The sequence below is a fragment of the Scyliorhinus canicula genome, chromosome 6 (genome assembly GCF_902713615.1).
Source record: "Scyliorhinus canicula chromosome 6, sScyCan1.1, whole genome shotgun sequence".
NCBI lineage: Eukaryota > Metazoa > Chordata > Chondrichthyes > Carcharhiniformes > Scyliorhinidae > Scyliorhinus > Scyliorhinus canicula.
Window position 1 is genome coordinate 13,026,633 of NC_052151.1, and position 18,320 is coordinate 13,044,952.

At 45.6% G+C, this 18,320-nt stretch overlaps 1 protein-coding gene across 1 annotated transcript in view; it reads left to right on the plus strand.

Moving 5' to 3' along the window:
* Nucleotides 1–18,320, plus strand: part of brox (BRO1 domain and CAAX motif containing) — a 56,909-nt gene that overhangs the window by 19,172 nt on the left and 19,417 nt on the right. The window contains exons 4-7 of the mRNA XM_038798884.1: nucleotides 11,322–11,417; nucleotides 11,547–11,619; nucleotides 15,574–15,676; nucleotides 17,282–17,371. Of these exons, the coding sequence (XP_038654812.1) occupies nucleotides 11,322–11,417; nucleotides 11,547–11,619; nucleotides 15,574–15,676; nucleotides 17,282–17,371 (362 nt within the window). The remainder of the gene's footprint in view (nucleotides 1–11,321; nucleotides 11,418–11,546; nucleotides 11,620–15,573; nucleotides 15,677–17,281; nucleotides 17,372–18,320) is intronic.

The window sequence follows — 18,320 nt, forward strand, 5'->3', positions numbered from 1 at the left end:
CTCTGTTAACTGTTAATTACCCTAAAATAACCTAGCTAACCTCTCTGTTAACTGCTAATTATCCTAAAATAACCCAGCTAGCCTCTCTGTTAACTGTTAATTACCCTCTGAAATAACCTAGCTAGCCTCTCTGTTACCTGTTAATTATCCTAAAATAACCTAGCTAGCCTCTCTGTTAACTGTTAATTATCCTAAAATAACCTAGCTAGCCTCTCTGTTAACTGTTAATTACCCTAAAATAACCTAGCTAACCTCTCTGTTAACTGCTAATTATCCTAAAATATTTAGCAAGCCTCTCTGTTAACTGTTAATTACCCTCTGAAATAACCTAGCTAGCCTCTCTGTTAACTGTTAATTACCCTAAAATAACCTAGCTAGCCTCCCTGTTAACTGTTAATTATCCTAAAATAACCTAGCTAGCCTCTCTGTTAACTGTTAATTATCCTAAAATATTTAGCAAGCCTCTCTGTTAACTGTTAATTACCCTCTGAAATAACCTAGCTAGCCTCTCTGTTACCTGTTAATTATCCTAAAATAACCTAGCTAGCCTGTCTGTTACCTGTTAATTATCCTAAAATAACCCAGCTAGCGCCTCTGTTAACTGTTAATTACCCTAAAATAACCTAGCTGGCCTCTCTGTTAACTGTTAATTACCCTAAAATAACCTAGCTAGCCTCTCTGTTAACTGTTAATTACCCTAAAATAACCTAGCTAGCCTCTCTGTTAACTGTTAATTACCCTCTGAAATAACCTAGCTAGCCTCTCTGTTAACTGTTAATTATCCTAAAATAACCCAGCTAGCGCCTCTGTTAACTGTTAATTACCCTAAAATAATCTAGCTAGCCTCTGTTAACTGTTAATTACCCTAAAATAACCTAGCTAGCCTCTCTGTTAACTGTTAATTACCCTAAAATAACCTAGCTAGCCTCTCTGTTAACTGTTAATTACCCTAAAATAACCTAGCTAGCCTCTCTGTTAACTGTTAATTACCCTCTGAAATAACCTAGCTAGCCTCTCTGTTAACTGTTAATTATCCTAAAATAACCTAGCTGGCCTCTCTGTTAACTGTTAATTACCCTAAAATAATCTAGCTAGCCTCTGTTAACTGTTAATTACCCTAAAATAACCTAGCTAGCCTCTCTGTTAACTGTTAATTACCCTAAAATAACCTAGCTAGCCTCTCTGTTAACTGTTAATTACCCTAAAATAACCTAGCTAGTCTCTGTTAACTGTTAATTATCCTAAAATAACCTAGCTAGCCTCTCTGTTAACTGTTAATTACCCTAAAATAACCTAGCTAGCCTCTCTGTTAACTGTTAATTACCCTCTGAAATAACCTAGCTAGCCTCTCTGTTAACTGTTAATTACCCTCTGAAATAACCTAGCTAGCCTCTCTGTTAACTGTTAATTACCCTAAAATAACCGAGCAAACCTCTTAACTGTTAATTACCCTAAAATAACCAATCTAGCCTCTCTGTTAACTGTTAATTACCCTAAAATAACCTCGTTAGCCTCTCTGTTAACTGTTAATTATCCTAAAATAACCTAGCTAGCCTCTGTTACCTGTTAATTACCCTAAAATAACCTAGCTAGCCTATGTTACCTGTTAATTACCCTAAAATAACCTAGCTAGCCTCTCTGTTAACTGTTAATTACCCTAAAATAACCTAGCTAGCCTCTGTTAACTGTTAATTACCCTAAAATAACCTAGCTAGCCTCTCTGTTAACTGTTAATTACCCTAAAATAACCTAGCTAGCCTCTCTGTTAACTGTTAATTACCCTCTAAAATAACCTAGCACGACCCTCTTTCTACCTGTTAATTACCCTCTGAAATAACCTAGCTAGCCTCTCTGTTAACTGTTAACCTAGCTAGCCTCTCTGTTACCTGTTAATTACCCTCTGAAATAACCTAGCTAGCCTCTCTATTACCTGTTAATTATCCTAAAATAACCTAGCTAGTCTCTCTGTTAACTGTTAATTACCCTAAAATAATCTAGCTAGCCTCTGTTACCTGTTAATTATCCTAAAATAACCTAGCTAGCCTCTCTGTTAACTGTTAATTACCCTAAAATAACCTAGCTAGCCTCTCTGTTAACTGTTAATTACCCTAAAATAACCTAGCTGGCCTCTCTGTTAACTGTTAATTACCCTCTGAAATAACCTAGCTAGCCTCTCTGTTACCTGTTAATTATCCTAAAATAACCTAGCTAGCCTCTCTGTTAACTGTTAATTACCCTAAAATAACCTAGCTAGCCTCCCTGTTAACTGTTAATTATCCTAAAATAACCTAGCTAGCCTCTCTGTTAACTGTTAATTATCCTAAAATATTTAGCAAGCCTCTCTGTTAACTGTTAATTACCCTCTGAAATAACCTAGCTAGCCTCTCTGTTAACTGTTAATTACCCTCTGAAATAACCTAGCTAGCCTCACTGTTAACTGTTAATTACCCTCTAAAATAACCTAGCTAGCCTCTCTGTTAACTGTTAATTACCCTCTAAAATAACCTAGCACGACCCTCTGTTACCTGTTAATTACCCTCTGTAATTGCTCTCTGAGACAACCTAGCAAGCCTCCTGGTTCTATTCAAGAAGGTGGCTCACCAACATCTTCTCAGGAAGAGTTAGGGATGGGTAATAAATGCAATTTTGCTTGTGATGGTCATTCTCTGAGTGAATATAAAATACTATAGGCTATCATTTTTTGAAAGATGCTGCATTAGAAAACTGCTATTCTGTGGTACTGCAGGGTGAAACTGTCCAGATAGCCACATATTCCTTCCTGCTATGCACACTAAAAACATGAACGTTGTGCGGCAAGAAATTCTATTTGTAACTTTCAAAGAGTGTGTATCGACACTCTCCTCTCCCCATTAACATTTGATTTGACAGGTTTATTTTTTTATAAATGTTTTTTATTGGGTTTTTGAACATAGTATATTTACAGTTATGTACACAGATTAAAATATATATATATATATATTATATCGAAGAGGAAAAAAATAAAAATAAACTGCACTAGCTCAACAACAGCAACTCTGTAGACTTAGCAATATTATGTTTAACAAATATGTAGGCGCCTGTTTGTGGATTGGGCGGGGGGGTTGTTATGTCCAATACAGAGAAGGCAGTATGAGAATGGATCTGGTGTTGGTGTTGTTGCTTGCTTCTCCCGGACGGTTTTCGCTGCCGTTGTCGTCGCGTGTTCACCTCGGCTTCAGCCGTTCGTCCCATCTTTTGCCCGTATTTTCCTTGCTCTCTGTTACTGTATTTGTCGAGTTTGTTGTAGTTTCCCCATTTGTTGTCGTTTCCCGTGCTCCCCTTTCAGCTATCATTCCCTCGCCCCCACCCCCTCTGGTTTCCCTCTATTGTTCCCTGTCTCTTCCCTCTTTCTAACCCCCCCGCCCCCCCGTCTCTTCCCTCTTTCTACCCCCCCCCCCCCCCCCCCCCCACCTCTCCCCAATCTGCCCCTCTTCCTCCCTTCCATTGTCCTGTGGTTCGCTTTTCTTTTCTCCTTTTTCTCTTGGGTATCCCTTCCTCTCTCACCGTGGCTACTTTTCCCTGATTCTTGGCTACCTGGCTATTCTCCTGCTTGTATATTGGCCACAAACAGGTCCCGGAACAATTGCATGAATGGCTCCCACGTTCTGTGGAAGCCGTCATCAGACCCTCGGATGGGAAATTTGATTTTCTCCATTTGGAGAGATTCTGAGAGGTCGGACAGCCAGTCTGCAGCTCTGGGCGGTGCTGCTGACCGCCAGCCAAACAGGATTCTATGGCAGGCAATCAGGGAGGCAAAGGCAAGGGCGTCCGCCCTCCTCCCCAGGAATAGATCTGGCTGGTCTGAAACACCGAAGACTGCCACTTTCAGGCATGGCTCCACCCTCGTCCCCACACTTTGGACATAGCCTCGAAGAAGGCTGTCCAGTACCCCACAAGTCTGGGGCAAGACCAGAACATATGGGCGTGGTTGGCCGGGCCTCCTTGGCACCGTTCACATCTGTCCTCCACCTCCGGGAAGAACCTATTCATTCGAGTTCTTGTTAAGTGGGCTCTGTGTACCACTTTTAGTTGCGTCAGGTTGAGCCATGGGCACGTGGAAGTGGAGTTGACCCTATGCAGTGCTTCACTCCAGCGTCCCCATCTTATTTCAATCCGCAGGTCTTCCTCCCATTTCTTTCCTGTTGCGCCGCTACGGTGTCGGCCCTTTCTACCAGTCGGTCAGATTTTGTTTTTTTGCAGGACCTTCTTTGGGATCCTAGCATTCTTCCCCCACCCCCATACGAACGCCATGATTAGTTTGTTTAGTGCTTTGAAAAAGGCCTTAGGGGTGTAGATCGGGATAGATCTAAGTAGGAAGAGGTACCTGGGCAGTACGTTCATTTTGATTGTCCGGACTCTCCTCGCAAGGGAGAGTAGGGAGTGTGTTCCATCTTTGCATGTCCTTTTTACTTCCTACGTCAGACTGGTGAGGTTCCATTTGTGGATCCCTTTCCAGTCATGGGCTATTTGGATCCCCAGGTAGTGGAATTTGAGTCAGGCTTGTTTAACAGCAGTCCCGTTAGTGCTGCCCCCCTCGTTGTGGGTGTACCAGGAAGATCTCGCTTTTGCTCATATTGAGTTTGTAGCCCGAGAAGGCAACAAACTCTTTCAGGAGTGCGATGATTCCGTCCATGCTGCTTTGTGTGTCCGAAATGTAGAGGAGCAGGTCATCTGCATAGAGTGAGACTCTGTGCTCTCTGCTGCCCCTTCAGATCCCCCTCTGGTTCATTAGGTGACACAGATCAATGCAAACTGCATAAGACCCAGCAATGAGTGCCTGGTAGAATACAATCTCTGAGGGCATTTTGACAGCTACGTGGCTCTTCTATAAACTCGAACCCCGTACTTCCGAACCCTTTACCCCCTCAAATGTAATTATCTGCAAGGCTCCAGCCCACTTAACCTCTAGTTCGCCTTACTTGGTATCTTTTGGCCTTACCTGTAACACTCTTTTCCCCATTCATGTCTGCAGAGTGGCTGTTGCCCCAACTTAGAGCGTGAGGAAGTGGAAAACAGGCAAGTCCTAATGCACATCAGTATGTGCTTGTTTTCAAAATGGTTCTAGTTGACTCATTTTTAAAACCTGCTTTGCTGATTTGGGATTCAATTGTTTGAGAAAGGCGAGAGAGAAACCTAAAAATTATAGACCTTTCAGTTTAGCGTCTCTTGTGAGGAAGTCATTGGAATCTATAATTAAGGACAGAATGACTGAACACTTGGAAAGAAAGTTTAGCGGATTAAAGGGAGTTAACATAAATTTAAACATTGCTGTTCGAATAATAGTAGTTAAGCATCTACCAGAAGGGGAACGATAAAGAATGGGGAGGGCGGTACAGACATTAAGGAGTTTTTTTTTACTTGCTTGGTAACCTGTAAAACAAAGCATGCTGCAGTTCATTTTGAAGTATTCAAGAATCAACAATCCCACCCGAGCAGCCAAAGCAGGACCATGGTGGGACCATGGTGGGACCAGGTAGTTGTAAAGACAGGTTCTGAAGTGGGAAGTAGGGTTCCCTAATGCTGGAATCCTGCACACCTTTCCAATCAACAGGTTCCAATGTTTGCAATCTGTAAACAAAGACTGCAGAAATGTACACTTGGAATTATTTCAGCAGATTAGACAGAGTCAACATGGATTTATAAAGGTTAGGGGTGTGCTAAATGAAATAATTGAATTTTTTGAGGAACTAGATTTGGATTTATTGTCAGGCGTACCGAGGTACAGTGAAAAGTTTTGTTCTGTGTACTGTCCAGACAGATCGCTCCATACATAGAGCATAGAACAATACAGGCCCTTCGGCACAAGATGTTGTGCTGACCATTTATCCTAATCTAAGATCAACCTAACCTACAACCCTTCAATTTACTGCTGTTCATGTGCCTGTCCAAGAGTCGCTTAAATGTCCCTAATGACTCTGACTCCACCATCTCTGCTGGCAGTGCATTCCATACACCCACCACTCTGTGTAAAGTACCTACCTCTGACATCTCCCCTATACCTTCCTCCAATCACCTTAAAATTATGTCCCCTCGTGACAGCCATTTCCCCCCTGGGGAAAAGTCTCTGGCTATCCACTCTATCCACGCCTCTCATCACCTTGTACACCTCTATCAAGTCACCTTTCTTCCTTCTTCGCTCCAGTGAGAAAAGCCCTAGCTCCATCAACCTTTCTTCATAAGACATGCCCTCCAGTCCAGGCAGCATTCTGGTAAATCTCCTCTGTACCCTCTCCAAAGCATCTACATCCTTCCTATAATGAGGCGACCAAAACTTTATACAATATTCCAAGTGGGGTCTAACCAGGGTTTTATAAAGCTGCAGCAAAACCTCAGGGCTCTTAAACTCGATCCCCCTGTTGATGAAAGCCAACACACCATACGCCTTCTTAACAACCCTATCAACCTGGGTGGCAACTTTGAGGGACCTATGTACGTGGACCCCAAGATCCCTCTGTTCCTCCACACTGCCAAGAATCCTGCCTTTAACCCTGTATTCAGCATTCAAATTCAGCCTTCCAAAATGAATCCCTTCACATTTATCTATGCAAAAAGATAGCACGCATAAAAATACACAATGTAAATACATAGAGATCGGGTGAAGCATGCGGAGTGTAGTGTTACAACTGTCGGGAAGATGTGTAGAAAGATCAGTTCAGTCTATAAGAGGGTCATTCAGGAGTTTGTTAACAGCGGGGAAGAAGCTGTTTTTGAATCCGTTGGTGCATATTCTCAGATTTTTGTATCATCTGCCTGATGGAAGAAGTTGGAAGAGTGAATAAGATGGGTGGGAGGGGCTTTCATTATGATAGGGGCAGCACGGTAGCACAAGTGGATAACACTGTGGCTTCACAGCGCTAGGGTCCCAGGTTCGATTACCTGCTGGGAGTCTGTGCGGAGTCTGCACGTTCTCCCCGTGTCTGCGTGGGTTTCCTCCGGGTGCTCCGGTTTCCTCCCGCAGTCCAAAAACATGCAGGTTAGGTGGATTGGCCATGATAAATTGCCCTTAGTGACAAAAAAGATTAGGAGGGGTTATTGGATTACGGAGATAGGGTGGAAGTGAGGGCTTAAGTGGGTCAGTGCGGACTCGATGGGCTGAATGGCCTCCTTCTGTTTGGGGCAGCAGGGTAGCATGGTGGTTAGCATAAATGCTTCACAGCTCCAGGGTCCCAGGTTCGATTCCCGGCTGGGTCACTGTCTGTGTGGAGTCTGCACGTCCTCCCCCTGTGTGCGTGGGTTTCCTCCGGGTGCTCCGGTTTCCTCCCACAGTCCAAAGATGTGCGGGTTAGGTGGATTGGCCATGCTAAATTGCCCATAGTGTCCTAATAAAAGTAAGGTTAAGGGGGGGGTTGTTGGGTTACGGGTATAGGGTGGATACGTGGGTTGGAGTAGGGTGATCATGGCTCGGCACAACATTGAGGGCCGAAGGGCCTGTTCTGTGCTGTACTGTTCTATGTTCTATGTTCTATGTACCTGCTTTCCCAGGGCAGCGGGAGGTGTAGATAGTCAATGGATGGGAGGCAGGTCCGTGTGATGGACTGGGCTGTTTTCACAACTCTAGTTTCTTCCGGTTTTGGGCCGAGCAGTTGCCATACCAGGCTGTGATGCAGCCAGATAGGATGCTTTCTATGGTGCAACTGTAAAAGTTGGTAAGAGTCAATGTGGACATGCCGAATTTCCTTAGTTTCCCGAAGAGGTATCACCGCTGTTGTGCTTTATTGGTCGTAGTGTCGACATGGGTGCTCTAGGATAGATTGTTGCTGATGTGTACACTGAGGAATTTGAAGCTGTCAACCATCTCCACCGTTGATGCAGATAGAGGATGTACTTTACTGACATTGACGGAGAGATTGCTGTCGTTGCACCATGCCACTAGGTTCTCTGTCTCCCTCCTGTACTCTGATTCTTCATTGTTTGAGATCCAACAGAGGAAATGCTGGAAAATCTCAGGAGATCTGGTAGGGAGAGAAAAGAGCTAACATTTCAAGTCCAGGTGACCCTTTGTCAAAGCCTTGTTTGTGACCCTTGTTTGAGTTCCGACCCATCACGGTTGTGTCATCAGCAAACTTGTAGATGGAGTTAGAGCAGTATTTTTGCCACACAGTTGTTTGTGTATAGGGAATATAGTAGGGGGTTAAATACACAACCTTGTGGGGCCCCGTATTTGAGGACTATCGTGGAGGAGGTGTTGTTTATCCTTACTGATGGTCTATGGGTCAGGAAGTCGAGGATCCAGTTGCAGAGGGAGAATTCCTAGGTTTTCGGATTTTGATATGAATTTGGCTGGGATTATAATAATCTTTATTGTCACAAGTAGGCTTACATTAACACTACAATGAAGTTATTGTGAAAAGCCCCTAGTCGCCACATTCCCGCGTCTGTTCGGGTACACAGAGGGAGAATTCAGAATATCTAAATGACCTAATAGCACGTCTTTCGGGACTTGTGGGAGGAAACCAGAGCACCCGGAGGAAACCCACGCAGACACGGGGAGAACGTGCAGACTCCGCACACAGTGACCCAAGCCGGGAATCGAACCTGGGACCCTGGAGCTGTGAAGGAACAGTGTTGCCCACTGTGCTAACGTGCTGCCCTGTATTTCTATCCATGGTTAGACCACGTTTGAAGCATTGCTTGAGTTTGAATACTGCAGCTTAGGATACAGAGGTCTCTGAAGGGGTGCAGTGCAGATTCAGTAGAATGTTCGCAGGGTTAGATTGAGGAAAATTACGTAGATTTGAGGCTTGTGTTCCCTGAAATATCAGTGTTTTGATTGGGGTTTTTGGTTTGAAAGAAATTGATTGGGTAGATAGAGTGAAGCATTTTCCATTTGTGGGATATACAAGGACAAGGAGATAAACCTTAAATCACGACCAGCATTCAGAGAGATTTTGGAAACAACGACTTCACCATAAGATACAGGAGCAGAATTAGGCCACTCGGCCCATCGAGTCTGCTCCGCCATTCAGTCACAGCTGGTATATTCCTCATCCCCATTCTCCTGCCTCCTCCCCATAACCTATGATCCCCTTATTAATCAAGAACACCAGATTTGTGGTTGAAGTGTTGTTATCTATAGGCCTGCAGACCAAGAGCTGGAAGGTGGAATTAGACAATAGTTAATTCGTAGAATATAAGAACTCGGAGCAGGAGTCGGCCATTTGGCCCATCGAGCTGTTCAATTTGATCCTTGCTGATCTCATCATGGCTTCAACTCAACCGTCCTGCCTGTTCTCCATAACCCATTAACCCCTTACAAATTAAATTAAATTTAAAGATTTTTTTCTTCCTTTGTTTTGATCTGGAATGCACTGCCTGGAGGTGTGCTGGAGGCAGGTTTAATTGAGGACATTAGATGGTTATTCGAATAGAAGCAATGTGCAGGGGCATGGGGAAAATGCTGGGGAATGGGACTAAGTCATGAAGCTCATGTGGAGAGCCAGTACCGACACGATGGGCCAAATGGCCTCCCGCACCATCACAATTCTGTGATAATGCAAACTACCTGCCGCAAAAAGTAGCGGAGTGGTAAGCTATGAAGTGAAATTTTAACACTTCCACCCAAAATGGAGAAATTATCTATTCATGAGGGCTGGAAAGAAGATTTTGAAGGAAAAGTTGGAACGGTTGTAATTTCTACTCAGGATGAGAGGTTCTATCCGAGGCTTGCTCTGGTCTCCTTACACAATGTAGGGAAGATTTTCGCATTGCATTACAATCTCATAAGGAAAGTTGGGTCAAAGGTTTTTGAGAAAATGTGAATGCCAGGCATTCAGGAATAAAGATGGAAAATGTTGGGAGATTCACCGCTGATGTGTCAGCGTCTGGAAATCAGTGAATCATAATGGACAAAGAGTGGCCTTGGTGTCCCACAGAATGCTTCAGGCTCCAATGGTGTGTTAGTTAAAGTTGCACTGAGACAAATGGACAAACAGCTCCCAGGCTCAATACTTGCTGGATTAAGTGAATTCAGCTGGAGTGATGGTTGTATTTCTCAGCTGCCCTCTTTGCCAAAGCAAGCAATGAAAATGATGTATTCACAGTGGGTTATCACTTGCTATACATTCTTATGTGCACAGAACAGTCACTTGGGTGGTGACTTAAAGACTACTTGCATGCACAGTTGTCTGTCTGTCTCTCTCTCTCTCTCTCTCTCTCTTCTCTCTCTCACTCTCTCTTCCTTCCCCCCCCCCCCCCCCCCCCCCCCCCAATGTAAGCGGTAATTCCGCCCCCTCCCCCCAGGCACGTGGTTGTCCCCGAATCTCGAATTTTGGAAAATGAAAACCAACGTCGACCATTTCGTTCAAGACCATAGGATGAAGTCCATCCGGAACTAGGGATTTGTGAGCCCGCAGTCCCAACAATGTGCTCATAACCTCACACCTGGTTTTGTAATTCCCTTCCATTTCCTAATTTATAGCTATTCCTGTAGTTGAACCCCATTGATATTAAAGGTAAATACCGATCATCACACCCATAATATTACATTAATGTGACCAACGGGTTATAACAGTATGATGTTTTGTTCATTCCCTTATCCAACTGTCCCTCTGCTCCTTACACCCTCTGATGAGTCCTCCTAACCTTTCCTTCTTTGGCTTGGGATTCACTTATTTTTATGCCGCCATTAAACAACTTGGATTATGTCTTTGCCTGATGCTGACCTATCCAGTTCCCTATCGAGTTTCCCAAGAAACGATTCTTGACCTCCATGCAACTTCTCTAATTAAACGCTGCCCCTTGGCTGCGCAAAGTCTGATTCTAACCATACTGTCTCATCCTTTGAAACACTTCTATCTGATCTACCAACAACCTTTGTTGTAAAAGACCCATTTCTTTCTTTCTCCCGTTTTTTTGTATTTCCTCATACCAGATGGTGTCTAGTGAATCTACACTGCACCTTCTGTAAAGTCCCAATATCGTACCTGTACTGTGGAGTTGGATACTGTTGAGGTTTTATTTGAAATTGTGTTAGGTTTTATTTAGCTCCTTAAACCTGTTTGCTGATTTAGCCTCAGAAACTGTTTTTCCCCACCTGTCTTGTTTTCAAATCCCAGTGATAATTTAACAACTCGCACCCAAATTCCCTCTGGCCTACTCCGTGCAATTTGCATGCATATTCATCACAGTTCAAAGAGTTGGAAAAGGGCATTTCTTTCTTCTGTCTGTCAGCCTCTATAGAGAAGCCTCTCCAATAGGTTGCACATCAAGGTAGATTTATGCAGGCCTCTCACCCCTTCAACAAACAAGAATTCAATAGAATATTTCAATTTTTGTTCTTGTAGTGCTCAACAGGATGCTATCTTTGATCAGGTCTCCATGGAGTTTAACGTTGCTTTGTGGCACACCAAATATGCTTCCAGACTAGCCGGAAAGGAAGAGTAAGTAAACACACAATTTGACAATCATTCTTGTATTTTCCTGGACTGGAGTAGTCTGGATTAACGTTGATGAGTACATATATTGAAGCCTACTTGTGACAATAAGCGATTCTTCTTATTATTATTTAGTATAACAGTGGATGAAGCAAAAGATGTGCACAGAAGCTTGAGGAACGCAGCTGGAATCTTCAAACATATCAAGGTAACTAAGTTTAACTTCATCTGGCTTTCACGTTCTTTCTTTCCCCTTCCAAACCCAATTAGCCTCCCCTGTGCTGTAAGTTTCTGTCATTTGCAGCAGTGGTAATGAAGTTGTGGGTATATGCTGCTCCCTTACAGGAGAAGATATCCCATGCCATCCTACTCCACCTTATCCAAAAGCAGTGCAACTCCAGAATACCACAGCTTTTTTAAGGCAATGCTCCTGTCGGTACAGGCTTGATTTCTTCTTCACCATATAACAAATGGATTTAACATTGTTGGCACACTTGCTGCTCTTGTTGTATGTTAATAATCCAGACGCTGGTGTACAGGGTACAATTGCAGATGGTAGGAAACGTGGAAGCATTGTGAACTGTGAGGAAGACAGTGCAGAACTTCAAAAGGACATGGGCAAGTTGGCGGAAAGGGTGGACAAGTAACAGGTGAAGTTCAGTGCGGAGAAATGAAAAACAATTCATTTTAGTCTGAAGAATGTGGAGAGACGATACAAAATAAAAGGTACACTTCTGAAGAGAGTGCAGGAGCTGAGGGACCTGGGTTTATGTGCATATATCACTGAAGGTAGCAGGACAAGTTGAGAGAGCAGTTAAAAAAGGATACAGTATCCGAGGCTTTATCAATAGGGACATAGAGTACAAGAGCAAGGAGGTTATGTCAGAGGCAGACTTTCAATGAAAAATGCAGCGCAGCAGGGCAGGACCCCAGGCAATAGGGGGGCCCAATATGGAGAGGTGACTTGTGGCCAAGGGAACCAATCAGAGCCTTGGTGGCTCTAAATTTGCTGATGCGTTCAAGAATAAGCAGGCAATACAGAACAACACCACAGAAGCTATGGGGAGGAACACTAAGAGAGACCCAAGCATGTGGAAGGAAAAACTCGCGCACAAGAAAGAGACTGAAGGTACCCAGTCCTCCACACGATACAGACTCTGGCCAGGCCAACGTAGGATGAATATTCAAATCCGAATGAAAACCCCAAAATGGATTAGCTCTATCTGGGGGGGTGAGGGGTCAATTGAAGCACGAGTCACCATCACTTCCACCATGCTGTTTCTCTGACACCCAGGCAGTCCACAGCCTAGATCCCAGCTGGAGGGAGACTACTCAATCCACTCCACCACCACCAACCATTGACAATGAACATAAAGAGGACAAAACTGGGCCATTGATCAGTGATCCCTCCTTGCATCTGGCCTTGCAGTCAGGATCCATCGAGTCTGATGTACCCAGTCTCCAGATCAAGATTACCAAAACATGGCAGCCAATTCTCAAACTCAATCGAGAACTCACTGGGGTCCAGGCTCAGGAGGACATTTCACACAGTCCCAATCTCCCAAACCCGTCAGGATAAACCACACAGCGTGCAGCAGAATTGTGACGACACGAAGGCTGGCCTTAACCAGCAGCAGGGATTTTTCAAGTGCAAGAACCCTCTCATGTGCCTCCACCGCTCTTCTGAAGGTACCCTGCAATCTCACAAAGTGAGGCCTAAAGACCTGCACTGCTGAGCCAAAGTTCTCAGTAAAGACCACACAGTCAATGGTAGCCACCATCTGATGTACACTGCAACCCCAAGGCAAGAGCCCGCTCAGCAGAACTGTGCACTACCAGCTGGGATCACCATTGGCAGCAACTGTGCACTACCAGCTGGGATCGCACCCCAGCAGCAACTGTGCAGTACCAGCTGGGATCGCACCCCAGCAGAACTGTGCACTACCAGCTGGGATCACCATTGGCAGCAACTGTGCACTGCCAGCTGGGATCACCATTGGCAGCAACTGTGCACTACCAGCTGGGATCACCATTGGCAGCAACTGTGCACTACCAGCTGGGATCACCATCAGCAGCAACTGTGCACTACCAGCTGGGATCACCATTGGCAGCAACTGTGCACTGCCAGCTGGGATCACCATTGGCAGCAACTGTGCACTACCAGCTGGGATCGCACCCCAGCAGCAACTGTGCACTACCAGCTGGGATCGCACCCCAGCAGCAACTGTGCACTACCAGCTGGGATCGCACCCCAGCAGCAACTGTGCACTGCCAGCTGGGATCGCACCCCAGCAGCAACTGTGCACTACCAGCTGGGATCGCACCCCAGCAGCAACTGTGCACTACCAGCTGGGATCGCACCCCAGCAGCAACTGTGCACTACCAGCTGGGATCGCACCCCAGCAGCAACTGTGCACTACCAGCTGGGATCGCACCCCAGCAGCAACTGTGCACTGCCAGCTGGGATCGCCATCAGCAGCAACTGTGAACTACCAGCTGGGATCGCCATCAGCAGCAACTGTGCACTACCAGCTGGGATCGCCATCAGCAGCAACTGTGCACTACCAGCTGGGATCGCCATCAGCAGCAACTGTGCACTACCAGCTGGGATCACCATTGGCAGCAACTGTGCACTACCAGCTGGGATCACCATTGGCAGCAACTGTGCACTACCAGCTGGGATCGCCATCAGCAGCAACTGTGCACTACCAGCTGGGATCGCCATCAGCAGCAACTGTGCACTACCAGCTGGGATCGCACCCCACAGGAACTGTGCACTACCAGCTGGGATCGCACCCCAGCAGCAACTGTGCACTACCAGCTGGGATCGCCATCAGCAGCAACTGTGCACTACCAGCTGGGATCGCACCCCACAGGAACTGTGCACTACCAGCTGGGATCGCCATCAGCAGCAACTGTGCACTACCAGCTGGGATCACCATCAGCAGCAACTGTGCACTACCAGCTGGGATCACCATCGGCAGCAACTGTGCACTACCAGCTGGGATCACCATCAGCAGCAACTGTGCACTACCAGCTGGGATCGCCATCAGCAGCAACTGTGCACTACCAGCTGGGATCACCATTGGCAGCAACTGTGCACTGCCAGCTGGGATCGCACCCCAGCAGCAACTGTGCACTACCAGCTGGGATCACCATCAGCAGCAACTGTGCACTACCAGCTGGGATCGCACCCCAGCAGCAACTGTGCACTACCAGCTGGGATCACCATTAGCAGCAACTGTGCACTACCAGCTGGGATCGCACCCCAGCAGCAACTGTTCGCTACCAGCTGGGATCACCATTGGCAGCAACTGTGCACTATCAGCTGGGATTGCACCCCAGCAGCAACTGTGCACTACCAGCTGGGATCACCATTGGCAGCAACTGTGCACTACGAGCTGGGATCGCCATCAGCAGCAACTGTGCACTACCAGCTGGGATCGCAACCGAGCAGCAACTGTGCACTACCAGCTGGGATCACCATCAGCAGCAACTGTGCACTACCAGCTGGGATTGCACCCCAGCAGCAACTGTGCACTACCAGCTGGGATCACCATCAGCAGCAACTGTGCACTACCAGCTGGGATCACCATTGGCAGCAACTGTGCACTACCAGCTGGGATCGCACCCCAGCAGCAACTGTGCACTACCAGCTGGGATCACCATCAGCAGCAACTGTGCACTACCAGCTGGGATTGCACCCAAGCAGCAACTGTGCACTACCAGCTGGGATTGCACCCCAGCAGCAACTGTGCACTACCAGCTGGGATCACCATCAGCAGCAACTGTGCACCTCCACCTGGGATTGCACCCCAGCTCACTCCAACTGCCATGAAAAACACAAGGGCTTTAGCATTTTACCTCTGCTGGTACTCTTGACAACCTGGAGAAAGTTTGATCAATGCGCAGTAGCAGAAATAATGAATGCACTTTAACAGAAATCTGATGTCATCCTGTAATGGAAAGACACGGGGAGGATTTCTAGTTTCAGTGTGAATGCATTATGTAACTTCATCTCGGATGTGTTGAGAGCGTATGCGTGTATATCTGGTCAGAAGGGGATTCATTTAGTGGCAATAAAGTACCGGTCTAGTTTTTTAAAATCTCGTGTGCACAAAATAATGTAATAATTAACTCAATTTAATTTTAATTTGCTAAGGATGAAGTAAGCAGACTTGTGACAGCGCCCGAGAAAGGAAAGGATCTTGAATCGCGGGTTCTGGATACCTACATCATTCAATGTCAAGCTGAGGCTCAAGAAGGTACGAATGGATGGCAGCATTTTCCAGTGCTTTCATTTTTTCCCCTATAATTGTAACATCTTTGATCTAAATTTGGCCTCATCAATTAAAGGCTGTTGTAGTGGTTATGGAGTAATAACCCAGAAAGCATCAGTTCAAATCACACCGTGGTAATTTAATTTCCGCTCTTTTCTTAAAGGAAGTATGAAAATAGGTAGCAGTAAAATTGATCATGCAGCTGTCTGATGACTACAAAAACCTGTCTGGTTTACTAATGTCCTTTTGGGCAGGAAACCTGCTGTGCTTACCTGGGTCTGGCTCTAACATAGAGGGGTAATATACCCTAAATGGCAAAACACCTGGGTCTGGCTAACACAGCTCTAACATAGAGGGGTAATATACCCTAAATGGCAAAACACGTAGGAATATAGAAAGTCCGAGATCTGGGCATACAGGTCCACAGATCTTTTAAAGTGGCAACACAAGTGGACAAGGTAGTTGAGAAAGCATACGGAATGCTTGCCTTCATTGGACAGTGCATCGAGTATAAAAACTGGCAAGTCATGCTACAGTTATTAAGAACCTTGGTAAGGCTGCACTTGGAATATTGCACACAGTTCTGGCTGCCGCACTACCAGAAGGACATAGAGGCTGTGGAGAGGGTGTAGAAGAGGTTTACCAGGATGTTGCCTGGTCTGGATGGTGTTAGCTATGCAGAGAGGCTGAATAGACTTGGACTGTTTTCATTAGAAAGACGGAGATTGAGAGGTGACCTGATAGAGGTCTACAAGATTGAGGGACATGGATAGAGTGGATGGACAGGCACTCTTTCCCAGGGGGGAGGGGGCAGTCACCAGGGGGCATAGGTTTAAGGTCCATGGTGCAATGTTTAGTGGAGATGTGCGAGACAGGTTTTTTACGCAGAGGGTGGTGAGCTCCTGGAACGTGCTGCCAGGGGAGGTTGTGGAAGCAGATACATTAACGGTGTTCAAAAGGCATCTTGACAAATACATGGATGGGATGGGCATAGAGGGATATGGCTCAAGCAAGTGCTGAGGGTTTTGGCCAAGGTTGGTATCACGACCGGTACAGGCTTGGAGGGCCGAAGGGCTTGTCCCTGTGCTGTATTGTTCTTTATATGTGACTCTGATCACCATGTGGCACCAAATCACCACAACTCTGCAGCTCCCATCTGCCCTGTCTCAAGAGCAACTGTGGATGAACAAACATGGCATTATATTCTATGTGTTCTATATTTTGTCCAGCTGCTGCAGTGTGTTTGAGCTCCGAGCTGTGCACCAATCCAGATGACCTGGTACTTTGAATATTTGAATTTTTGCTCCGTGAGTTCCGGTGTTCTCCCCCATGGGAGAGAGCAGGAAGTAGGCACTGTGCATGGTGGGATGGCTCTAAAAATAAATCATCTATTACAGATCAACAATAATCGAGCTTTCGAGTAATTGATGCTGCCTGACCTGCTGGCTTTTCCCAACATTCCCTGTTTCTGTTTTCCCAACATTCCCTGTTTCTGTTTCAAATTCCAGCATCTGCGGTATTTTTCTTTTATTATAGTCACAGAGCTTTAAAACGATAAGGGATAAACAACATTATTCTCTTTTGTTGAAGTGACCATCGCAAGAGCCATTGAATTGAAGCACAACTCTGGCCTGGTTGCAGCTTTGGCCTTTGAAACAGCCAATTTCTATCAGAAGGCTGGTAAGTTGCACTTTCTCTCTCGTTTGCTTTTGTTCATTTTTATTTGTGCCCTTGCTCATTACCCTCCTCATTCTCTTGTTTTCTCACTTGCCCAAATACCCAGTAAAATCTGTAGAAGTCTGGTGGCCACCTTTGCAATAGTGTGAAACGAGGTGTGTTTGTCCTACAATGCCAAGGAAAAGCTTCTCGGAAGGTCTCGTGGTCAAATCAACCCCCCCTGATATCAGAGTTAGTTTATCCAACAAATGAGAATGTTCGGAAAGTTCCTGGTACCACCTCTAGTCTGCGCTGAGCCAGCTAATATCAATGGAGTCTGTGATACGTGGCTGCAGTTGGCTAGAGACACAGAAGTCAGGCAGGGTTGTTTATTGCTTTATAGCAGGTCCTGTTGGATGTGAGGTTGGTGGACTCGTGCTATGAAATAAATCCTCATAGAGGAAATTCGTGTAACATCCACACAAAATCTAAATGAACTTTTATTAATCAATTTTACAAAATAAATCCTGGATTAGAATATTGTCTCTCTGGGGTATTTTGCATGAGATTTGTAACTGAAGAAATATAGGACAGTGTTAGATAGATTTCTGTTTATTTCATTGTAGTATTGACATGGAAACTGATACAATTGGTGCTGACACAGGGAGCCTTGGATGTGCAGCAAATGAGTTTAGTCACCTGTTCCTCATCCATTCACGGGATGTGGGCATCAACTGGCTGAGCCAACATTTATTACCCATCCCTAATTACCCTTAAACCCAGCGGCTTGCAGGGCCATTTCAGAGGGCAGTCAACCCCATTGCTGTGGACCTGGAGCCAGGGTAAGACAGCAGATTTCCTTTCCCAAAGGAATGGTCTTTACGACAATTACAACTTTTAATTCCAGATTTCAAATTCCATCATCTACATGTGTGAGATTCAAACCTGGGTCCCCAGGTGGTCACCCTGGGTC